Below are 24,926 nucleotides of genomic sequence, written 5' to 3'. Positions count from 1 at the left end.
GCAAGGTCCCAGCACACTTTAAATCATAACTAGCATCAACAAAAGGCTAAACGTTACGGGGTAATTGTGCCATCAGAGGCATTTTCCTACAGTAGATTTTCCCTAGACAAGAAGCAAGCATGCTACCAAGTCTCTTACTTCTGTGTTGTCCCAAACACTAAAATTGTGAAAAAACACCCTTCACCCACCAGCCTTGTTGGTGGCATGCTTTGGGGTCCCATCGAGTCACCTAGTCTGTTAGGGGTCTGCATCGACACCTGATTACATCATACCGGGTTTTTTCGTGAATGGGTGCTCCATTCAAGGGCCCATCACTTTTATATGCCCACATGCCTGACAAAGCAATCACACCAGCTGACGGAGTGTGTGGTTTGACGTTCGGCTAGCAGTCTGTGTAGCGACCCACATGCCTGACACAGCAATCACACCGGCTGACGGAATGTGTTGTTTGACATTTGGCTAGCAGTGTGTGTTGTGACCAGCAGCAAGTCACTACTCACACACTGCCATCCAAGCACCAGCTCACACACATCGCCAGACCACGCACACAACCAGCTAAACACCAGTCTACGCACACCATCATCACAATTTTTTAACAAAAAACAAGACGCAAACCAAATGTAAGTGAATACAAAACTACAAACACAACAGCTGTAACTAAATACATCACACTAATGCCAATCGTGAAACTGGACAGAAAAAAGAAAACTATACAGACTAAACAGTTCACTGGAGTCTCCTTCCACATTGCTCTTTGCATACAGACTCTACATCTCCTACTGGGAAAGTATTTTTTAGGCGTGGGAGGAATATGATCGCCAAAGTGGTGATCTTTCAATCTAGCCACCTCCTCCACCACTCCAATGGTAGTAATATGTGCCTGTCCCACTACAACAAGACTCCTGAAACTGAACAAATGTCATCTGTGACTCCGGAGAACAATCCTTGAACAGCACAAAAGCATTAAAGCTTGCTAATTGAAAAAGATGGATAGCCAACTTCTTATACCAAATGTAAGCCTTATGAACAGCAGTGTAAGGTTCCAGCCCCTCATCTATTCTATCAACACCACCCATGTGCTTATAGTAGTCTTACAGTATGCGCGGTTCAGCAGCCTGACAGAGGTGAAGTACTTTCATCATGGATGGTAGTCAGCATACAGACATCTCTCCTCCCTGCAAATTTCCCAGCTAGAAGCTCATCACTATGCAAAGCACTGCACTATCTCTTCTCAAGGTTTTTACAAAGAAGACTCCTTGGGTATCCTTTACGGTTAGAGTGGATTGTACCAGAAACACAAGTGTCCACTTTGACCAATTCCATGAACAATTGCACACCACTTGAAGTTATCTACATACAAATGGTGACCTTTGTTAAAAAGTCCTCTACCATGTTCCCAAACAATTTTCTCACTAACTCCAAAATTGGACGGACAATCAGGTGGGTCAATACTGGAATTCCTACCAGTGTACAACACGAAGTTATAGACATTCCTAGTCCTACTCTTAGACAGCATATACATCCTAATTCCATAACGTGCCCTCTTGCTAGGAATGTGTTGCTTAAAAACCAAATGGCCCTTGAACAGGACCAAAGACTCGTCCACAGCTATATCTTCTGTTCCCTGGAACATAGATCTCTGAAAACGGATCTACAAAGTGATCAAGGACAGGCTGAATCTTAAAAAGATGGTCACAATCAGGGTGATCTCATGGCAACGCTGAAGCATTATCAACAACGTGCAGCATTCAAAGCAGAAGCAAATACCGATCACGACTCATGGTTGCAGGAAATATAGCTTTTGCCATCAAGGAACTAGTAGGCCAATATGAAGATAGCAATGGTTTCCTTATCAAGCCCTTCAAAAAAGCTGAACCTAAGAACTTCTTCAACTCATCCAGATTTGTGGAAGTCCACTGGCTAGCTCTAGAGTGGGGCTTAAGTCTGGCACTGTTGTCCCTCAAATACTGTTCAGCATACAAATTATTCTGCTCAACAATCTCATCAAAAATACATCGTCCATAAACAACTGAAATAAATTCATAGGCTGAAAGATTTCAGTATTCACTCTACACCCTGCAACACAAGTAAAGTCAGGCATCACCGGCTGCGCCAAGTTTGAGGCAACCCAGAGTTCAGCTGTTCCATTGGGAAGTCTTGCAGCCCCAGATGCCTCCTGCTAGACTATGGATAATTCAGTATTCTCCTCTAAAAGAGGCACTTCCTCTGCACTGAGGGCCTCATTCACAAGGCCTTTGTGCCACTGTTGTCATTTTTTCTTACGCCATGATGGCGCAAGCAGGGCTTTATGCTTCTCCCCAGTTACAAACGGACACAGTGGGCCCAATGTCTTAGTCTGTAAAGCCTTGCTTCACATTATACCTGCACCAGGTATGATGTATCCACGGGAAGAGCCACTCCGGGAAGAGCCACACAGAACTGATACAGAGAAATATACAACATTTCACTGTGTCATTCTGTGACTTCACTGCATCAGAATTTTACCACCTGCTCAGAGCACGCTTAATACTGATGCAGGGCTTTTTTCTATGGAAGCCTTCCTTGCATTGCTGGAGCAGCATAATTTTTTTGATGCTAGTCCAGCAATACGTAAGTTAAGCGCCACAGTTGCTTCAGAATTACTGACGCATCAGTGAAAGTGTGCACCATGGAGCTCTGTATTGTAAATACAGCGCATCCAAGGCGTCAAAACTGATCGTAGGGCAGCACATAAATTCTGACGCAACAAAGCCAATGTGTCAGATTCTTGTAAATGAAGCCCTGAGAGTAGCTTCATCATCAGACAGAAAATTCACTGCCAAAACCTTGCACTTCCTCCTCTACCTCAGATGCGCTCAGTCTCATAATCATGGTCAGAGAAAGATTCAAAAAGCATACTAACAACCTTCTGAGCTGCAATCCTGCAGCTAGCCAAATTCCTTACTAATGAAAGCAACTTGACAAATAGGTCAACAATAACCAACACAGTGTAAAATAAGTAATACACAAAGTGTGGCTTTATCACAAAGGCCTAATTACTCAAAAACAATACCACTCACTTGCCAGAGACAGGTAGACTCATTAGCGCTTAGTATGCACAGACACAGCAAGCACCAACGATATCCCACTAGAAAGGAAAAACAAACAAAATTACACACAAGACAACACATCGGGCACAAAAACAGCCAGTCTACACCCTCGGTGACCGAAACATGGATCAATAATTGTCCCTCCCCTAAAAAACAGAATACAGAAAAATATCCATAGTGGTCCAGTGGGTTTTGACCCCCCTTGGGGGAGGGCAGATCAGCCCAAAGAAATGACCAATCTACTCCCAAGGGGGCCGAAACTTGGATCAATAATTTCCCCCAAGAGAGCGACCCTTGCCTAAGAGGTCGCTTCCCTAAAAAACATAATGCAGACAAAAATCCCTAGTGGTTAGTGGGTTTCGACCCCACCAAGGGGCAGATCTGCCAAAAAAAGGCCGATCTACACTGTGGAGGAGTGGGGGGCGAAACTTGGTTCAGTAATTGCACCCAGGGAATTGACCCTTGCCTAAGGGGTTGCTCCCATAAAATATTACACGTAACACAATTCCTGGTGATCTAGTGGGTTTCGGCCCTCCTGGAGGACAGATCAGCTGATCTGCCCCCCAGGAGGGCCGAAACATGGATATCACTATGGGCCCCCTAGGGAAGACACTCTTGTTCACGCCCAGTAGTGAATTCCTGCTCCACGACTGTGGCCCGTACCGCAATCGTGGAGGAGGAATCCACACATGGGGAAAGGAATAACTCTTTACTCGCCCCCAGAGTCTGTTCCCCTTATCAACCATCCCCCAGACAAGAACTTACCCAAAAGACGTCAACTCCCAAAGACGCGCTGGAAGCAAATTGCTTCCAGTGGTTCCCGGCTGTATTTGATGGGCTTGGCACACTTTGCCATCAGATTGCTGATGGGGGGTTGGGGGTGGCATCCTCTGTGTGAGGGGGATGAAATGGGCAGCCCACAAGGGGTGCTCCAGCACTTTCCCCATGGGCGGTTCGAGGACAAAATGGTTCTTCCTTAGCACACACCCACCGCAGCTGAGGACGGAACCATTCCATCTTCAGCATGCAAGGGGTTAGGTTATGTCCTTGAAGCAGCTATTTGTAACTGTTGAACGACTACTGATTGATGGTGCTGGCACCAATAAAAATTTTGTTCTTGAGGAATACACCATCCAAATGACTGATGTTAGAAAAAGTTCAAAGCAAATCAGTTTTTTTTAAAACAAAGAAAAACAAACGTGCCTCCAAAGGTGTTGAAACATGCAGAAATATTCTAGCTTTTCTCAGTCTAAGGAGTGCAAAATATAAACATATTCTCACTGCTTGTCATTGGAAGCTATTAAATGGATCAAAATAGAGCATAAGAAAGTAAAGCAATGTTCAGTTTTAGTTGCTTTAAACAGATGCTTTAATTATGCTCTGTGATCTGACCTGCCTTTCACCTCAGCTGCTAGCTCTGGCATCAGGCATTGTGACCTCAGAACCCAACTGTAATAACTTAAAATAGTCGAGTTCTGACGTCTTTTCTTTATAATCGGCGACTGAGTGTGTTTCAAGTCTCGGATTATAAAGATATCATTTATTATTAGATTATCCTCTAAGTGTGTGATACATATGATTTGTAATAGGTAAAAATGATTTCAGTGGATGGGTATACACTGATGATATCTTAGCATCAGTCATCCCAAGAACATTGTGGTTCATGCTGTAGTTTGTGCTCACAACTAAAATCATGTGTCATCAAATATCAGAGCAGCTGGTGTGGTCCCATGCAACACCCATAGATTTTGACACATTTCCAGATTTACCAGAAGTGGTAGACCTGGGAATGTGCCAAAAACCTACGCCTCCCTAGGTGAGGCGTAACAAGAAAAATATCTTTATTTCTCCTCATGTTTTCCTCTTTGTACTTGTGGTGCATTCTGTTGCACACATAGAAAGAGGAAAAAATCTAAAAATTATGTTTGTGCATAAATCTTACATGCAACGGAGGTACCTGCGTTGGCGCTAGGGAGCCCATTGTGTGCCAGCACTGGGAAAAGAAAAGGAATGCACCGTATTGGGTTTAATACGGTATTTTCCTACTCTTTCCGTGTGACGCAGTGGAGCAAGGTGACTTGCTGCGCTGCATCACTTGGTCATGAATAAGGCCCTAAATGTCTATCATCTAGAGAGTGCCCTGATAGCGACACGTTAGCGTTTGTGCATCACTAAATGAATGTCTACAAAACATGTTCTAAATTGATAACAACTCAACTAGGGTAAACAGCAGATGAAAATTAAGTAATTACACCTGATGGCATATTCAAGATGTCATGCATCATTATTAAATTTTGTAAAAAGAATGCTTCATTATTCAAGGATATTAAAAATGGTGCACTACTCTATATGACATGGTCACAAACAAACAAATGGTTAGGTTTATTCATGCACAGCAATGTAGCCAAAACCTGTGATAAGTACCATGTAAAGACATCAGCTTTGGCTATCAAACAGAATTAATTATTAGAAAACCTGCCTTTGGTTAATAACTGAGGTTGCACCACAACCACAAAAAAAACCCTGCAAAGTTTCTCATGGAAACAAAACTGAAAGAAAGAGGAATATTTGCATACAAGTCAGAAAGTCCATAATGGTCGTGCCACTTTGACAGGGCAAATGATATTGAGTAGAAAATTGAATTATCCAAGTTTATACTACACCATTGGGGACTCTAAACTACATGTATATGAAATACAAGTAAGAATTGTAAATGTTTTTCCTAATATATATAATGTTATGATTATACCTAGATCTGTTTGGGATAAGTTGTTCTATAAGTGTTTACTTGTAATTAAGCACTTAGGAACCCTTGACATAGAAGTGGTCATGGGTCTCAGGTTGGTGCTACCACTAATTCTCACAAAATCCATGGCAATACTGGTTAGTACGGCAGTGGCAACCTGGACTGGACAATTCCATCATCTAAAATTTGCTAAGAATCGGTTACAATTATGCAAAACTCTGAATCAAGTCTAATACTTGGAAGAAATTTGCACTTTTGTTTCTGTCACATTACTGGTATTACATTGACTACTATTACGTGCTTAAGTGATCTTTAAATCTGGCATGCAAAATCCACCACAAAAAGGCCATAAAATCTCTTCAGCAAAACAGAAGACAGTATTCTATCTGATCTTCTGATACAATAAGCACATTACCCTCTATGTTGAGCTCTATTTCATGTTGAGCTGGGGCCTGCATAGTCAACATGGGTGGGTGATGTAAGTCGCCTTGAAAATACTGATAACGTGTCCTACTATCAGGCATCTCACTGAGCAATGATTAACAAATGTATTTTTGATGATTAGGCCCTTCACAGCATTTTGAAGTGACAGGACAATGTGACCTGATGGATTTCCTTATCTGGGGTAGGTCTACCACATAAAGTGCCTCATGCCTCCAAAACAGTATTTAAAATATGGAGTGACTCCCTCTTGGAAATTTGGGGAAAGACGAAATTGACACAACACACTCTGATGTGGTCAGGAAGATTTCTACCACAAATGTCTGCTTTAGAGGAATTAGCAGCACAGGTCACTGTAAGGATCACAAAATTGGGGGATGGTTACCACAAACATTGAACTCAAATTATTGTAACTTCCTCAGAAAGACTTAAGTTTGCTGAAGACTCAGTTCTTCTGCCAGCTACAGCTCAGACATACATTGACACCATAGCTGGTTCATCTTCAAAGTCTCCCAGAATTCATCCCACTAGAGGCACAAATTTACAATGTTACTGCTCCCTGACAAAAAGTGTAGATCTATAGAACATTGTTCCTACACATGCCAAACAAATTCCCAGAACTTAAAAGAAATGTTGCCTCATTTAGAGTTTGGAGGAGAGGGTACTCTGCCACAACAGCAATGGAGTACCGTCTCCAGCAAACTGAAGTTCCCTCCACCTCATTTAAGTCGGGCAGAACATGAGTATGTCAGCAGCAGACACTACTCAGTCTCTTCTGCTGACATACTTCTCCAAATCAGTTTAATGACCCCTACACCACGGCAGGATTTCCCATAGTGAGGGGATCATTGCTTTGTTGCTTTCAAAAAGAAAATCCAGCTTTGGGGTTTCGAAAATAAAAAAGATGTTAAAAGCATGCCATACTGCATCGTCATATTGATGCAGCCACACAGTTCACACACTGGGAGGAACTGCTGTGACCGCAGTCTGTGTCAGTGTAAGAAATGTCCGCTGGGCCATGGATATCTCTAAATCTGTAGTAGAATTACTCCTTCAGGTTGATAGAGTATTTTACTCCATCACCCTCACAGAGTAAAATCTGTAGTGTGAGATAAATCAGCCCATAAGCCTGGCAGACTGCATTAATGGTCCATATGCAAATAAGAATTTAATCATAATAAAGGTAAATACAGTTCAAATATCTACATCACATGGACTATAATCAAGAAAATGTATGGTGCATTACCAAAAGAAACATCCCCTAATTGCCTCAGATTTGAGGAGGGAAGAGGAAGTTGTAGGGTTTTTCAGAGGTACTGAGGAGCAGTGACAAGGACTCTGTCTTATGTCATTTGGCACACTGTTACCCTTAACCTATGTATAGCACTTCCAAGTATAGTATTACAAAATGAGCTTAATTTGGATAAATACAAGGAACCATTTTTGGCCTGGGTTTAGTAATAGCTAAATATGATACATCACAAACGTGGATGGCAACCAAGGCCCAGAGTGTGGCTAAATGGAGAGCAGACCTCAATCACTGCGAAATAATGGAGAAACAGATCTGTCATCTCAGAGGTTGTCTTCATAAACATGAATGCCTTTGAGGGTTGTGGATGGAGCAAAATTAACTTTGAATAAATAATCTACTCCAGAGTTTTAAGCCTGCATTCCAAAGGTAATGGTAAATGTGTTATGTTTATAAGAATAGCAGACATCTACCGCTATGTTTCATTGATGTTCTTTATAACGCAAAAAGCCAATACAATGGTTTATTAAAAAAAACATAAAGAGGCACCTTATTTCTTCTAACTCTCCCCACCTCCATAGCCTGCCAAAGCTACATCGACAGGGAATCTCTAGCACTGACTTAGCTCGATTCATTCATTTAATTCATTCTTTTTTAAATAAGTTTTTGTGATATTGGGAGATAATTATCACATAATTATGAAAAGATGACCATTCTATGATTCCATCCTGTGAAGAGAACCAAGCACCTCTAAAATTAAGTGTTTTGATGTTTTTCTATATCTTATTTGTCATGGTGATACAAATAGTATTTGTTTCACTGAGTGCTGTTTGTAAAGACCACACTTCGGCCAACTGGCATTTGAAGCATTAGAATATACAAACTACAGTGTCTCAATGCCTTAAATGACACGAATAAGTGAATACATGCAATCTTCAAAAAGATCTTAAGGTCTTAGTTCTGGAGTTCTGGGGAAATGGCTATTAGTGCAAAAAAAGAGACAAGACTTAAAAGTCAATTCACAAAAACATGGAAAAGAGAACGCGTCCTCTGGGGATTGAATTAACTGGATGAATATTTCATGATACAAGTGGAATTACCCCTTTACCAAAGTGGAGTGAATAACCTATGATCTAAGTGACTCATTGGCATTGTGATTTTATAATGAAATTATTCAACCACTGCTATACAAAAGAAATGAAAGTCAGCAAAGCAGCCCCATTCCAACTACTTTGCTTTTCTGTGGAATTGTTTGCAAGTTGCTGTTACCAAAACCTTACTGAATGAGTATCTTGACCTATTTCTAGGATGCTCAGGCTCCTGGCAAAGGTCCCCCTGGTGCATTGGAGTCTTTTTGGGCCACAACAGGAATTGTTTCCAAAGGGTATGGCTTGGTTGTCTCTTTAAAGTTGTAGCCGTGTTTTTCATCACCAGGTTCTGCTTCTTCTTAACCAAGCTGCATACTTTAGGATTTTAGAGTAGGACTATCAGTATCACCTGGTCGCTTCGCTTCTGACTGGTTGCAGAGATGCCAAAGGCCCTCAAACTGTGTTGCAACAGGGCATTGTAAACAAGTTGGTTTTGATGCCTTGTTGACCAAATTTGAATGGACAGCTTTTACTAGCAGCTCTGTTTAAGAAGAGTCAAAGCTTGTCAGTCTTATTTGGAGCCCCGATTTTCCTGCTTCCAAACTTCTTCTCAACTCCATTATTTCATTTTTTGTAAACTCCTGACCACCTTACCACAGTTTGCAGTTCAGGTCAAGGTGTTTAACCTTTCAAGAATTTCCTTGAAGCATTCATTCCAGCTCCACTCGTGCTATAATCGGAGGCCATGGACAGACCATTATCAGAAAGGACTGCCACCTTGCCTGTGGACCTACGAGATCCCCCCTGCCCTGGAATACAATTAACTGCTGGTTGCTTATAGCACACGAGGTGGGGGACGTCATTCATGTCACTTTCAGGGGGTTTCTTGTACTACTCATTTTATTTCCTCCATAACTGCCAGTCTATTCAGGTACTTATTTACTGATTTTAGACAAGCCTTCAATGTTACCTCAGTTCCCTCTAACACATTTCCAGTATCACTTGTAAAGAGATGGTCTGCACGTAAGAGTCTGCACTTGTGTGTACCTACACATTTGACCACTTATATCACCTTCCTTGATTTTTCAGTTCTCTTTGCAACAGTCCACGTTGGCCTGTATCTCTCCCGTAGCAAATGTATTGTTTGTTTTGTAGTTCACATCCATAAAACTTTCAATCACTGTGGCCTTGCCATGCCTAGTCAGGCTCATAAAGCTAGCTACCTTCCAGTAAGCATTTTGCAAACATGTCTGGAATGTGATTCCTGATAGTTCTCCAAAGCAGCTAGGTACCAATCACCCTTGTACCAATCTCCCTAGTAAGGTGTTACTGGGTCACATGACTTAAAAGTTGGATGGGAATCCCTTCATTTGATCATGGGTCATTTAAATTCAATTTGTATTTTGTTCTAGAGGTATGTGGAAAAATACTAATCAATATTAACAGTAGACCAAAATGCCTTAAATTTCGTCTTTTTAAATTGTTATTCAGAGTATTATTCAGTACTTTTTCAAAGTTATTTTATTACTTTGTTTTTATTAGCGATATTATATTGCTAGTTCACGACAAATCCGACGACTAGATGGAGCATCTCGGTCCCCTGTAATTTCTCACTTCAGTGAATCTCTACTAGGAGCATCAACTATCCGAGCATACGGCCATCGGGAGAGATTTATCAATCAAAACAAAGATGTTGTCAATGAAAACCTGGTGTGCTACTACAACAATGTCATATCCAACAGGTACATCTTTACTTTATGGCTATTGAACCTGCTGTGCTAATTCTACTCAGAGGGCCAGCTTTAGGACGGTGGGACCGATGCGCCCACACTGGGTGCTGATCTGGAGGGCAGGTGCTGACCTCTGGGGCAAGAGGGGGTAACCTGTGTTTAGTAATAATTTACAAAACTTGCCATTTAAAACTGCCTGCTGAAAAGTTCCTTGTGCGTCCAGCCTTCAGAAAGCAATTAACATGTCAAGATAACTCTTGTGATTATTGTTCCTGCTAGAAGAGAGAGATGTGCGTTTTGTCCAGTGGCAGTTGTGACTCACCATAATGTAGTGCAGAGGGTTAATATGGCTGCAGTAAAGAGCATATCTATATTTTAAGTGGATAGATGAGTGGATTTGTAAAGCCAGCCTTTACAAGCATTTTTAAGCAAATTAAATGTAGGTGAAGAGGGGGGCTATGGATATGAGGGCCACTTTTGCCGGTAGTAGTGAGGGAATCCAAGGAGGTGGTCATGGGGTGGGCGGTACCAAACCAGGTGCCATCAGCGCTAAAGCCGGCTCTGTCTACTCATATACTATAATCATGTGTTATGAACTTGTCACATTGAAAGAGCTAGGCCTCTTTGAACATATGCATTCTGCACAAAAGAGCTCATTATGGATTGTGTGAATTAGGCAATTATAGGTTATATCGTATTTTGTTAAACTCTGAGCAGCTGGGCAGAAGAAACAAAAAAGAATATGGGCATTCTAGAGTTTATCTACGTGCCCTTAAAATTAAAGGGGCCAATACACAAAGACATTTATGATATGTGAACCAGAAGTCATCAAGTTCTACTTCATGCTTTTGTACCTTGGTCCCAAAACATCAACAATGAAGTATTCAGGGAATATGTATTTACAGTTAGTACAAAGAGAAAGGTTTGTGCCCGATTTGAAGTTTTACTAATAAGGAGTTGCTCATTGAAGTACCAACATTGTGAAGCATAACTCTCTCTGTTTTTTATAAATGTAGGATTTAGGTACAGAAAACTGAAATATCACTTCTAGACACAGAGAGGCAGTTTTGTGGAATGCTCCATAGTAACTCTGCCCGGTCTGAGATTAACTTAAAAAATGATGATTGGATTCCAGCAGCGACTTGGAGTCAATACTCACAGTTTTTATACTCATGTTTTCAAAATGGTGCATATAGGGCTGGAAGTAATCTTTGTGAGGATAAGTGGACATTGAGGCTCAGATATAGAACTTGTGTGGCAAATTCACTAGGTGGTCAGAGTTTCCACAGTAGTGTATTTAGAAAAAGGTGTGGAATAGATGAGAGGGTAGCTAATGGAAATGGTTTGAATTTGCTGCAAGTGAGAACTATGAGAACATTTACACACATTTGCAGCACTGGTACCCTAACTTAATATGGAAAACTACTAAAAAAATGTTGGGTATAAGTGTACATTTTTGGAAGGGTAAGGGAGCACTATTTGAGGGCCATTGGTGTAGTGAACTACCCGGCCACTACAATACAATGTAAGGCACACGCTTTCCGAGGGCTGGCGTGGCCTGAGGTTATAAATAAAAGGGTCTGCACCTCTCAAGGGGCAGTTGCACACACACACTACCCACTGTGTCCAGTGTTGTCCCTTACAGCCAACAAAGTGGATTTTATCTGGTACAAGTGCTTGCAAGACGATCTCCAGGTGTTCCCTTCGAAAGTGGAAGCCATCAGAACCACTGCCATACCAAGAAGTCAATCAGAGGTGTGCAGCTTCCTCGGCATGGTGAACTATTGTACAAGATTCATACCAAATCTGGCCACGCACCCTGACCTTCTTCAAAGCCTCACTAGGAAAGATGTGCAATGGGAATGGTCCACAACAGTGGCGAAAACGTTTAATCAGGTAAGGAAGGCTTTGTTCCACAACGCCACAGTAACATACTTCATTCCCACATGTTCCATAGAACTGATCGTTGACGCCAGCCCGGTGGGTACCCATTGCATATGCGAGTAGAGCGCTCACGGCAGTGGAGGCTCGCCACACCCAGATAGAGAGAGAGGCCTTAGCAATCAGGTGGGCATGCAAGCACTTTCACCTGTACCTTTGTGGACAGAAGTTTGAGTGGTAACCGACCACTGACCATTTATGCCCCCTATTCATCGGGACAGCACAACAAGGATGCCCAAGGATTGAAAGGTGGGCTGTTCAGCTATAACCCTACTCTTTTGAGGTGGTGTATCAACCAGGAGTGACCAACTCGGCAGACTACCTCTCACGTCACGCGATGGCTATGGACCCACAAGAGGAAGGGGACAGTGAAGCAGGAACAGAAGGGTTTGTGAGAATGGTAACAGAAATTACCTGTCCCAAAACATTGGCGAAGGAAGAAATCGCAGAGGCCACTAACATGGACACATGTCTGGAAAGAGACAAGTAAGCCTTACAAGACAAGCAGTGGAAAGATTTTCTAGATGGTCTGAGAGTACTGACAGAAATCGAGAGGAAGTCCAGAACACTGCTGTGGAGATGTTGAGATGAACTAAGTGAAAGCGAGAAGGGACTCGTCTTGAGAGGACACCAAATAGTCATACTGCATCACTTATGGAACTGCACCTTGGAGCTGCTTCATCAGGGTAACCAGGACGTAGCTAAAACCAAAGCCCATCTTCAATCCAAAGTATGGTTCACAGGGATGGATCGAATGGTAGAAGACCCAGTGGCCAGCTGCCGTTCTTGTGGGCTCACAAGTGCTGAACCCTCGGTAGCACCCATCATCATGCAGGGGGCAGTAAGGAATCCATGGTCATTTGTCAGCAAGAACTTTTGGAGTTTCCCTGCTAGCCGAGTCACCCTCGTAATTATGGACAGTCATTCCAAGTTCCCAGTAGTAGAAGTAGTGTGGTCCACGGCCTTTGAGTGAGTGAAAATTGTGCTGGAAAAATTCCTTGCACTACTCGGCCTACCAGACGAGGTTAAAACAGACAATAGACCTCCTTTTCATGGGCAAGAATTTTGGGAGTACCTCCGCCAGTTGAATGTGCACCTTTGAAAAATCACACCTCAATGGCTGCAGGCCATTGGGGAAGTTGAATGGTTAATGACGACCCTCAGTGGTGCACTCCTGATAGGGGTTGAGAAGGGAGATAGCTTGGAGTGCTGCTGGCATCAATTCCTGAGGGCATACCGCTCACCCCCCACAGTGGACTCCAGCTGAGATGGACATAGCAGGGGCTCAGGAAAGGAGGAGAGTGAACAATCAGAGAACCAGGCATGAGAGGAGGGCGTTCAAGCTAAAAGTCCAGGTAAATGACTATGTAATCATCAAAGATCGGCACCCTGGCTGGAAATTTCGCACATCCTCTGAGAAGGAGGTTTGGAAAGTAGTGCAGATACGAGGAACCATGGTCACCACCAAGAAGGGCAACATGGAAGTTTCCCATAATATATCAACCCCACTACCCAGGAGCAGGGACCATGCTGCTGGAGAAAAAAAGGAGCAGTCGGCAACAGCATCTGATGTTGTAGTCCCATGTCCCAGTGAACAACAGATGGCCCCCATCAGGGAACGCGAGGGTGGAGGCCACCCCTATCAGCTGTGAAGAAACTCCTGCCCGAGCCAGAGACTGAGAGACTTTGGGGCATATTTATACTCTGTTTGCGCCGGAATTGCGTTGTTTTTTTTTACGCAAATCCGACGCAAAACTAACTCCATATTTATACTTTGGCGTTAGACCCGTCGAGCGCCAAAGATCTTGGAGTTTGCGTCATTTTTTAGCGTGGACACCTACCTTGCGTTAATGATATGCAAGGTAGGCGTTCCCATCTAAAAAATGACTCCGAGGCATGTGCGCCGTATTTACACTCCCGGGCAAAAATGACGCCCGGGAGTGGGCGGGTCAAAAAAAATGACGTCCAGCCGTTTTAGCGTAATTTTTTAACGCCTGGTCAGGGCAGGCGTTAAGGGACCTGTGGGCTCGGAAGGAGCCCAGAGGTGCCCTCCCATGCCCCCAGGGACACCCCCTGCCACCCTTGCCCACCCCAGGAGGACACCCAAGGATGGAGGGACCCATCCCAGGGAACTTAAGGTAGGTAAGTTCAGGTAAGTATTTTTTTTTAAAAAAATTGTGGCATAGGGGGGCCTGATTTGTGCCCCCCTACATGCCACTATGCCCAATGACCGTGCCCAGGGGGCAGAAGTCCCCTGGGCATGGCCATTGGGCAAGGGGGCATGACTCCTGTCTTTGCTAAGACAGGAGTAATTTCAATGGGGGTTGGGAGTAAAAAAAAATGGCGCTAATCGGGTTGAGGCAAAAATTTTGCCTCAGCCTGACTTGCCCCATTTTTTGGCGCCCAAGCTCCATTTTCCCCTACGCCGGCGCTGCCTGGTGTAAGTCATTTTTTTTTTACGCACACCAGGCAGCTCCGCCGGCTAACGTCATTCCATAAATACCGCGCCCGCATGGTGCTTTGGAATGGCGTTAGCCGGCGTTACATTTTTTGACGCACAACTGCGTTGGCGCAGTTGTGCGCCAAAAAGTATAAATACGGCCCTTTGTGTGCTGTGGCAGAGGGCTGTGGGATGGATGCCATTGTCACAAAGTGGAGCTGCAAAAGCCTTGCCGGTGGAGAATTCAGTTGTTTGGGGGGTGTGGTGTTTTCTATTGTGTTTTTGTTCTGCTCTGTTTGTTTTTTTCTTTTGCAAAAGTTGCGAAAGGGATGTAGTGAGCCACCCAACCGCTACAATACAATATAAGGCACATGCATTTCGAGGGCTGGGGGTTGCCCACGGTTATCAATAAAAATACCTGCGCCGCTCAGGGACGGGGGGGGGCAGTTGCACACACACACACACTGCTCACTGTGTCAGTATCTGCCCCGGTGAGGCCTCCAACATTATATCACCCTTCCACAATAATGATAGTATTCTAGGTGAAGGCAGCTTTAAGAAAGATGATGCGGGTATATGGCTGTATGGAAAATAATCTAAACTGAGAGATGGCACACATGTTTTGGGGGAGATAAGATGTCATTTGGTTTGTGAGCAGACAATACCAGAAAGATTATACAGATATATTATATGTGCAAGATGCCGAACAGGCGAGGCAGTTGATAGATTTTAATGTGAGCTTGAGGAAATTGTATAAGGGCCTGTTGATGTCCTAAACAGGTATGCCTGATGTCTGTTTGTGAAGGTAAAGTCGTGTCTAGGAAAGTTGAATGTTTGGTAAATAACTCTACAGTATGATAGAAAACACACTAATGGAAGTCTAGAATACTCTTGCAGGGGTGTGGCTTTAATTCAAGTCTTTGCGTAGAGAACTGCGAGTTTTGGATGGAGTTTGCAAAGGTGCAATTTAACAAAAATGAGGTTTATCGATCACATTTTGCAGTGAAAACAAAAGCCAAGGGTTGGCTTTGAGTGCAAGAGATAAGGGGAAATGGATGATCTTATTTCTGTTGTTACACATGCACGCAGAGTTGAACTCATCACATTCTACATTGTGTTCTTTTAAAGGAAGCCTCAGCTCTGGAAGTAGGAGGGGCAGTGGGGATCCCCTCAAGGCTATTTAGCAATACCTTACAACAATGACACAAAAGAACAGTTTTTAAACTACAGACTGGGGATACTGCCTGTACTGAGGTGCTTCAGTAATATCAGTTTTGGGAATCAGTCCCGTTTGTGGGCAATATCAATAACAACAATAACAGAAACAACATTATCCATCTACGTTTCCATATACTGCCAGCATTCCACTCAACCTTCCACCACCTGACCTCCCAGTTTCTCTCGGTTCCCTCTATCATAAGCCTGATCTTAACTCAGGTAGGGCAGGTGGTATGGGGGGATGGATGGAATGTACCTACCTAGGAGTATGTATGATGTATGAAAGGGGCCCACATCGCCGGCGAATTTTGTTGGGCTTGTTTGGTGCATATTTGCCTCTCATACGTAGCTGGCCTAAACATTTCTGTTAACCTTTCCTGGTACAGGGGTATGTTTAGGGTGAGCAAGTGACGGAGTATAAACATTTTAGGCACCATAGGAGCAGTAGACATCCATTTCCTCCAGTCAAGTGTAGTATCCTCTGTGTCTTATGTGTTATGCAAAAGGGATAATTTAGCCTATTCTACAAATTGACATACTAGTGTCATGGAGCATTCATTCTACATCTCTCCTGTATGGGTCTAGGCACATGCATGACCCTATAATGAACAAGGTCACAGTCAGGTTCTGCTCAACTCCAGCATTTATTGTTCCGGGCTAACCTGGAGTTTTGGAGCATACATGGGGAGTAGTACCAGTTATGAACCATCCTTGAAGTACAAAAACGTCATTCTGGCTTCCTGCAAAGTGCAGTCATAATGCTCCATGACAGCCGACCAGTCTTCCTCTGTGTAGTCTGTCACTAGCCTCGCTTGCCAGTGTTTTTACTTACGGATCTCGTAGAAGACGAGTTCAGTGCATAGATTAGGACCTGAAATATGTTTGAGACTGTGCCTTGAGAGATCTACGGGTTACTGTATATTTGTGTATCAGTGATTCAGGTAATTGGTGGGGTCTGGCCCAAAATGACCTCTCAAGTAGTGTTTTATTTGGCAGTATTTCTAGTGGTAGGAGAATGGAATCCCATGTTCTGCACAATGTGTGTCCAATGGTTTAAGATCGCTTATGCTTTACATTTCGCCACCTTTCCACTTTGCACAATTGACCATATCCCGCCCAACCTTGACATTCATGGTGGACCATATATTTTCTAAAGAGCTCCTAATAGATAAGGGTATATCAAAGTTGAACTATAGTGTAAAGATATTGTCACTGTCATTCAAATTGTTTATACTTTCCTGAGCGTTCTGATGAAAGGTAATGCTGGTTACATTACGCCATCTGAAAGTAACATTAGATTTTTAGTTATGCATTGATAACTGATGCTTCAAAGTTTCTTAAATCAGAAAGTCAAGGGGGTAAAAACAGCCAAAAATAAATGAAGAGAATTGTTTTGGAAACATTGAGAATTCTTATGAATAAGGTAAACAATCCAACTTGGCTCATCCAATATTTGTTTACGTTTTTTTTCTTTTCATTTGTACGTGTATTCCATTCTCTTTTGTAGACCACGCAGTACCGTTCTTTGCTATAACTATACAACAATAGTTGTAGGGCACCAGTGTATTAAACTGTGATTAGAACACTGGAATATTGGGCTCTCCATTGAAGACAATGGAGAAGCTCCGGGCTTCTAATGGCTTGTAAAAGCCCGAAGCATCAACATTCCAATGTTTGTCGTTTATAGCAAAAGCTATGAAGAAGAATCTCATGGAGCCCGAGGATATTTCAGCTCCCTTGGGCTCTGTGAGGTCTTTATTTGACCAATTGGAGCATTTTTCCTTGATGGGGCTGAATGTCCTAGTAGCTTTATATCCCGCCGTAGCTGGGCTATACCTGACATTTAAGGCCCGCTCCCTTATTAGAGGCCCTAGCCTTCTGCTCTGACCTTTAACACTGGAGCAGGTCTTTAATCATTGGTATAGCCCGCTACAGCGGGCTATAAAGCTATAGTGAATGACCCAGTTAATTTTAGTAAATTCCATTGTTCAAATAGACCGTATGAAACGTTCAATCAAGTTAGTTAGTGTGATGTACGGTTTGGATGTAAAAATAGTTCATGCAAATGTTCAATTTGAGTTCCTTCTTGTGTGCTTCATAAATTACAAAAAGATAACGTTTCAGTTTGTTATGTCTCTTTCTCTTTTGTGTTGTATTGTATTATTGCAGATGGCTGGCAGTCAGGCTGGAGTTTCTTGGAAACTTGATGGTGTTCTTTGCTGCTCTGTTTGCAGTTCTGACTAGAGACAAAATTACTTCCAGCATAGTTGGTTTATCAGTATCATATGCCTTGAACGTAAGTATGTAATGAGTTGACTACTAATAAACAGGTTGCATGAATGAAGTGAGAAAGTTGTACTGTTTATTGCCAGTCCTGTAATTTTACTAGACGCTTCAGTAGTGGCCTAAAAGAATATGGTTTTCAAGCACCCCTCCTGGTGACAGCTCTTAATGCTTTCCAGCCTTCTCTCAACATATGTGACTGAATTTGCTGTGCCAAAGGAAACAAGCTGTACTTCTCTGATGAGGCTGGACAAGGCTGAAACATGTATAGGGTTGCTTGTGTTCTTGTTCTGTCGGAATATTTTCCATGTGATTGCTAGTGGCTTAGAATTATGCAAGCATTCCACCTATCACTTTCAGTTTTTGTAATATGCATGCTATCTTACATTTAAGTAATTTGCTTCAGAACAAATAAGGTGTTTACAGCATGCATTTGTTTTGTATTGTCACATAATTGTTACCCATTTTCTTTACAGATCACTCAAACATTAAATTTTTGGGTTCGAAAAGCTTGTGAAATTGAAACGAATGGTGTTGCTATTGAGAGAGTATGCGAGTATGCAGAAATGGAGAAGGAGGTAAGTATTTTTGAAAGGATAATGCCACTTTTCAGTTTTATGCAGACACTTGCCTCCACTAACACACTTTAAACCTAGCAACAGTTAGTGCCGTGTTTGTAGCTTAAATAATAAATAGCTGCTGCAATGAAATGTGGTGTGCAATCAAATGCACACTGCAACATCAGTTGCCACTGGGTATTTATAGCAGTTGTCACTATTATCTAATCAAATGCTACTCATTTTGACTTTGTGAAGAACAAAAAGGCTGACTCAACCCGCTAACATTTAAATCAACATAGTTTAGGATACACACACACACACACATATCAATTGTAGATTCATTTATTAACTGTACTATCTTATTAACTTGTGTTACTGAATGTTTATTTAATTAAATTTTACTTTGAATATTTATAAAGTGTAGGCTTCACTAAAGAGCAACCTTGACACTTTCCATTGTAAAATGGAGATATGTGTTAGGCTGATGTGGTTAACCTAGTCAGTTCAGGGGCAGTTTTAGAGTTAAGCGGTATACATAATTCAGGAAGTTTCAGGCAAAGGTGATCATATGTAAGTGTATTCCACATGTCAACATGTAGGTTGTTACGGATAGGCCGTTATTCAGTTGGTAGGAAAAACATGTTAAAGAGGTGGGTGCTTAGTTCTTTCTTTCTTTTGTAAGTTGTTCCAGTGAAGAGAAAACTCTCATACACAAAGGAGGTCCATTCCAGAATTTTGTTACATAATACGGTTATATCCTTATCCTTTCTACATGAAACATTTAAATACTGAACATTGCTAGAGAAGTCCTACATTTTGTCTTAAGACAATCAGGTATGTGCACTTTGTCTGTGAGGTTGTCTCTGACTTTGAAGATTATTTGGTAGGGCTTGAGTTTATACACACACCATTATGGGGACACCAGTGTAACTGTTTTAAATAGTGTGATATCATTACATTTACATAGGCTGGTGATGAAGGGGTGTTGTCTATAACAAGCTTACAAGCATTAGGGATGGGTGAAATGATGTTTTTAGTTTATGAAAAGTGTCCATGTTGTTTGTTATTTGGTCTGCTGCTTGTACTCCATGGGCTGAGGGAATGTTGATGAGCATGAAGAGAACAGTGTGCAGTGAATGCCTGTAAGGTAGGTGAAGAGCTGCAACATCATATGAGCCGGTTTTTCATCACCACATGGTCTACACTTGTATTGGTCTTCACATCTGGATCATAGTGACCAATGATCCCAGAGGGTTAGGATTTATTCACCCTCAGTCTTTGACCCATAGCAATAGAGAGAGAGAAAGACAGAAAATGGAGAAAGAAGGAAGCAGAGAAAGACAGTAAAACAGTGACAAAAGGAGAAACCTGGGATAAAAACAATGTGCAATGAGGTAAAGAGTCAGGACGTGATAGAAAGAGGTACCCCTGGCATCTGTAAAAGCCACCCATAGTTGGCTCCTAGAAATAACTTTGGGCTTCTCCACTTTATTTTATTAGGTTTTTTTTGCAAATTAGTCTCTAGAGATGGAGAGGCTAACGATTCAAATAATTGTATGCAAAGTGCATGATTTCCTGGCAAAGGACCCTAGATTCAAATTGATCACAGACTTCAACATTGCTGTTCTTACAGGAAATTCCTACGTACATTATCGCTCAGCGTAAACATAATGGACATTTATCTCATGCAATGTATTTCTTTTTGGGATGACGTGTTGTTTCAGTTTGTATGATTTTGTAGCCACACTTTCGTGGCAAAAGAAAGATATTTTTACAAAATCTTGCATGCTTTTTAATTGTAACCTCCATCAACTGAAACGTTATTCTCTCTGACGTAGGCTCCCTGGATTACATCAAGAAGGCCCCCTAAATCATGGCCGGATAAAGGAATTATACAGTTCACAAATTATCAGACTCGCTACAGAAGAGATCTTGATCTTGCTCTAAGGGATATCACCTTTGAACTGGATTCTAAGGAAAAGGTACTGTATGGTTAAGGGTGTCAGTCAATACAATGTTTGCTGCAGGCAAGTCCGCCTGTCTTCCAGGTGATCCTGACATATGACTCTAGCACTGTCAAGTTACTCACTCTCATTCGTAACACCATCAGAGATTTCATGTTTTTTTGTGGAACCACTCTGACTTCTGGGAACACGTAATGTTACTTTATTCAGTACACTAGTCTGCTTCACAGGCTCAGCACTGTGCGGTTGGTTAATAAATCAGGACTGGTAGTGAGATCACACTTGAAGGGGACCACTTAACAGATATGTGACTAGCTCGTCTCTGGGGCTACCAGCCTTTCAAAGGCAAGTTTGGGCGTGACAGCCAGACAGGCAAATAAAATATAAATTATGTGAATTTAAATCAAAAGATAACATTGCGTATTGATTTTTTTCTTTCATCCATGTGCTGAGTTAGTTCCTTATCACGACATGAAAACACGAACACAAAGAAGAGCTCAGAATCAGTCCTTGATCGCTGGCATTTAAAAGCTACTGGCGACAAGTTCAAAGGATACTGTTAACTGCAAAGTAATTTGTTTGCCTCCTTTAAGTAGGTCAACAGGTCGTCCTGCAGTTAACAGTCAACCTTCATTGTCAATATCCACGCATAACATTTGTAGCTATCATTGTATAATATGAACATGCAAAGATCTTGGCCCCCTGGCTAAATGAATCTTTACAGAAATTACTTTAGTATTCCTGAATAAATGCAGCACCCTCCATATTGACCGTGGAGAAAATAGGTTCTTAGATACTTTGAGAATCTACTAGGACTTTGGCTGTCATTCCATAGTGTAAGTGAAATCGAAACAAATGGAACTTACTATTATGAGGTATTGCCAGGTAGCTCTGGAAATCATAGGCGTGCTCTTTTTAAATAGAATTGTCTGACAATTGTGCAGTTAGCAAACTTATACATGAGAATATCAAGGTGATGGGGCTACATGAGTGCCTAAAAGGATGTATCAATTCCATGTATCGCATAGGAGAGAAGACGAAGTACCCCACATTTTAAAGCATGCCTGCTATGTGATTTGTGTTCACAATTGTTTCTTATATTTCACAGTAAACTGTTTGGTATCAGTACCTTTGCCAATGGAAAATGCTTCCACAACCATTACCTTTGTATGAACCTGTAAACATTGATCAATTGTAAGAGAATATAAGTTAAACACAGTATATTTTGAGATCTCCTTAAGTATAATGGTACAATCGATTTGAAATATCGGTAAAATACTTATGAATGTGATTTGACTTAAAGTTGGAGGTAACACGTATGCTAGGATTTGTTGATTTCCCTTTCTGTTTACACATTTAAGTAAGGTTAATGTTAAACAAAAGTTTTTTAATTTGCCAAAGCAAATCACCTGGGTAGTCCTCCTGGATTTGTTGATCTCAGACCTAAGGCGAATATTGTTTATGAATTCCAGGTGCCATACCTGTGCTTTAGATACCAAGATCACTATAGAGCTGATGGATTTATGTAAATATCACCGGTATAAAGCTGCGTGCTCCGGACATATTTGCTTCTCTTTAAAAAGACAGTCATAATCTTTAATTGATCTGAAACACATATCCTCCTGGTAGAAAATGCAAACAGGGTGACACTTTTTGCATATTTGTCAATCAATATCTAGTCTTAGCCCTCAGATCAACATCATTATACTATGGAGGGACTTGGCCACGCAGGCGACCAAGATGGCAGCGCAGCTGTGAAACTCCACCACTGAATGCCCTCAATCGCCGCTGCGAACCGAATTATATCACTGCAATGCCACTCTCTCCATGGCTAGAGTGAGCCCCTGATTCCTTAGCTGCCTTTGGGCAAACGGCGACAGTGCAGCGACCTGTGGTTGAACCCCGCCAGCTGCATGCACAGCCTGCGGCCTGGCCCACCTCGTAGACCCTGCGGTGACAGGGGGCGCAGGTGAGCCTGAGGCTGCAAGGCTATCGAGCTTCCTGCTGGGCTGCCTAGACATTGGCGCCATGAACCGGGACCTGCCTGCCCGTCAGCTGAATTTGGATATGCTGAGGGGAAATCACAGAGCCCAGGATGATGGCGTGTGCCACCGCGTAGTGCGAATGACCTGGCTGAGAGGAACCGCGTGCTGGAGAATCATTGGCTGAGCGGCTGCCCTCCCTTGTATCAGAGTGACCAGATTTTGAGGAGCAAAAACCGGGACAGGTCAGACATAAAAGAAGGAATAAATACATAACTCTCACTTTTATGTGGCCTGTCCCATTTTTTTGCGTAGCTTTGTGAATGTGTGCCTATATATATGTGTGTGTGTGCATGTACAATTATAGATCTCTATATATCTATATATTTATTTTTATATATATATATATATATATACACACACACACACACACACACACACACATATACATATATATATATATACACACTTACATGACTATATATATAAAATTAGCTATGGCTTGACCTCCCACTCTGCACTCCCAACCCGCTCCCACCCACCTCTTTCAGCTCCCCACTCCGTCTCGCTGCTGGGAACAGACAGGGGACTGTGTTGCCTGACAGTAACAGATAAAATAGTTTAATTATTTTATACTTTGTAGGCCTCTTTAACTTATGCTTCCCTAGATCATCTGACCTTTGTCCCAAAAACCAGGACATTTATTTAATAATCTGACCTTTGTCCAAAAAAACTGGACATTTATTTAAAATTAAGAGAAGCGTTGGGACACCGGGACAGTCCTTTAAAAACCGTGACTGTCCGGGCAAATCCGGGATGTCTGGTCACCCTACCTTGTATGCCATCCTGAAGTGCTTGCACTTGCTTCTGTGCTGACGCCTACTTACCAGGGTCTGTGGTGTCTGCAGTGCACCACCCATCGAAGCTGCTGCAGAGACCACAGGGCACAGAACACAACCTGGCATTTTCTACGGCAGCTGAGGTACCTGATGCAGATTCGCTAGTGGGGTGCGGACCTGCAGGTTTAGTGCGGCCCTGGTGACCCGCCTGTTTTGGGGGTACATAGATACGCTATTGGCACTGCTGTTTAGTCGCATTACTGGCCCATGTAAAGATGCTGGACGTTCGGCCTCTCCCCTCTACCCGAGACAAGCGTGTGGACTGGGACACACTGCTTGAAAACTTTCACCGGTCACAAACCTGAACTACTGCTTTACGCTTGCCTCCATGAACATTACCTCTTTTTTTGGTTGACTTTAGGCTTGGCTTTTTTTTTTCCCTTTAGAGTTGAGTGGGCACGCACCCAGCAGCATTGCATTGCTAATATCGATTGCCACAGTTACCAACAGAATGCCAGAACACTCTGTTCCCATCATCCTGTGCGGCCCAATCATGCTGGATCTTGCATCACTTTGCGCATTACCAGACTATCCGCCTCCTTGGGGCAGGCTGTTTCCTGCCTGCATACCTCATTTATCTAATCCCGCCACTTAACCATGGGTCAGGGGGACCCCAAACAACTCAAGCTGCCGTTTGAGCACTCAAGAGTCTCTGAACGCAAAGACCCCACAGAGTGCGCATGGAATGGTGCGGCGGACCCACCTGGAGGCGACTCCTCTTCGGATGTGATCACCATTATAACCGAGCTATGTGCGGGCTTCTGGGCCATTGATGCCCATTTCGACACCCTAACAACCCGAATAGATCACATGCGGGAATGACTAGACCACCAAAAACAGTGACTGGATGAGGCTGAAGACCGCATTCCATCCTTTGAGGATAACAACGCTGTAGGCATACGGAAGCAGTTGAAAAAAGTGGAAAAGATCTTAAAAACTGTGGCAATAAAAAACAAAGACCTCAAGGCACAATCTCGATGGAACAACCTACACATTATTGGCCTCTCGAAAACCACCAACACAGGTTGCATGGATCACTTTATCGAACCTCCTCCTCGATCTATTTGGGTAAGACAAATTTTCTCCCACTTTCCCCGTGGAGCGGGTGCATAGTTCCCTGGGCCGTAGACCACCTCCTGGCACCCCACCACGGCCTGCTGTAGCACGATTACTTAACTACCGCGACCGTGATACAACCCTGAGGTTGGCGCGTGAGGCAGGAACAGTTACTTTTCAGGGTATGCTTATTTAGTTCTTCCATGACTTCTCAATTTCAGTACAAGGTGCCTGCTGCAA

The 24,926-nt window shown here is 42.7% G+C and overlaps 1 protein-coding gene across 2 annotated transcripts in view; it reads left to right on the top strand.

Moving 5' to 3' along the window:
• Window positions 1-24,926, top strand: part of LOC138249903 (ATP-binding cassette sub-family C member 2-like) — a 546,861-nt gene that overhangs the window by 416,806 nt on the left and 105,129 nt on the right. For both annotated transcript variants that reach the window (XM_069204120.1, XM_069204121.1), the window contains 4 exons: window positions 10,156-10,355; window positions 18,112-18,238; window positions 18,702-18,803; window positions 20,624-20,767. In XM_069204120.1, the coding sequence (XP_069060221.1) occupies window positions 10,156-10,355; window positions 18,112-18,238; window positions 18,702-18,803; window positions 20,624-20,767 (573 nt within the window). The remainder of the gene's footprint in view (window positions 1-10,155; window positions 10,356-18,111; window positions 18,239-18,701; window positions 18,804-20,623; window positions 20,768-24,926) is intronic.

This window comes from Pleurodeles waltl, chromosome 8, assembly GCF_031143425.1.
Source record: "Pleurodeles waltl isolate 20211129_DDA chromosome 8, aPleWal1.hap1.20221129, whole genome shotgun sequence".
Classification (NCBI taxonomy): domain Eukaryota; kingdom Metazoa; phylum Chordata; class Amphibia; order Caudata; family Salamandridae; genus Pleurodeles; species Pleurodeles waltl.
This window is presented reverse-complemented; position numbering and strand designations above follow the sequence as displayed.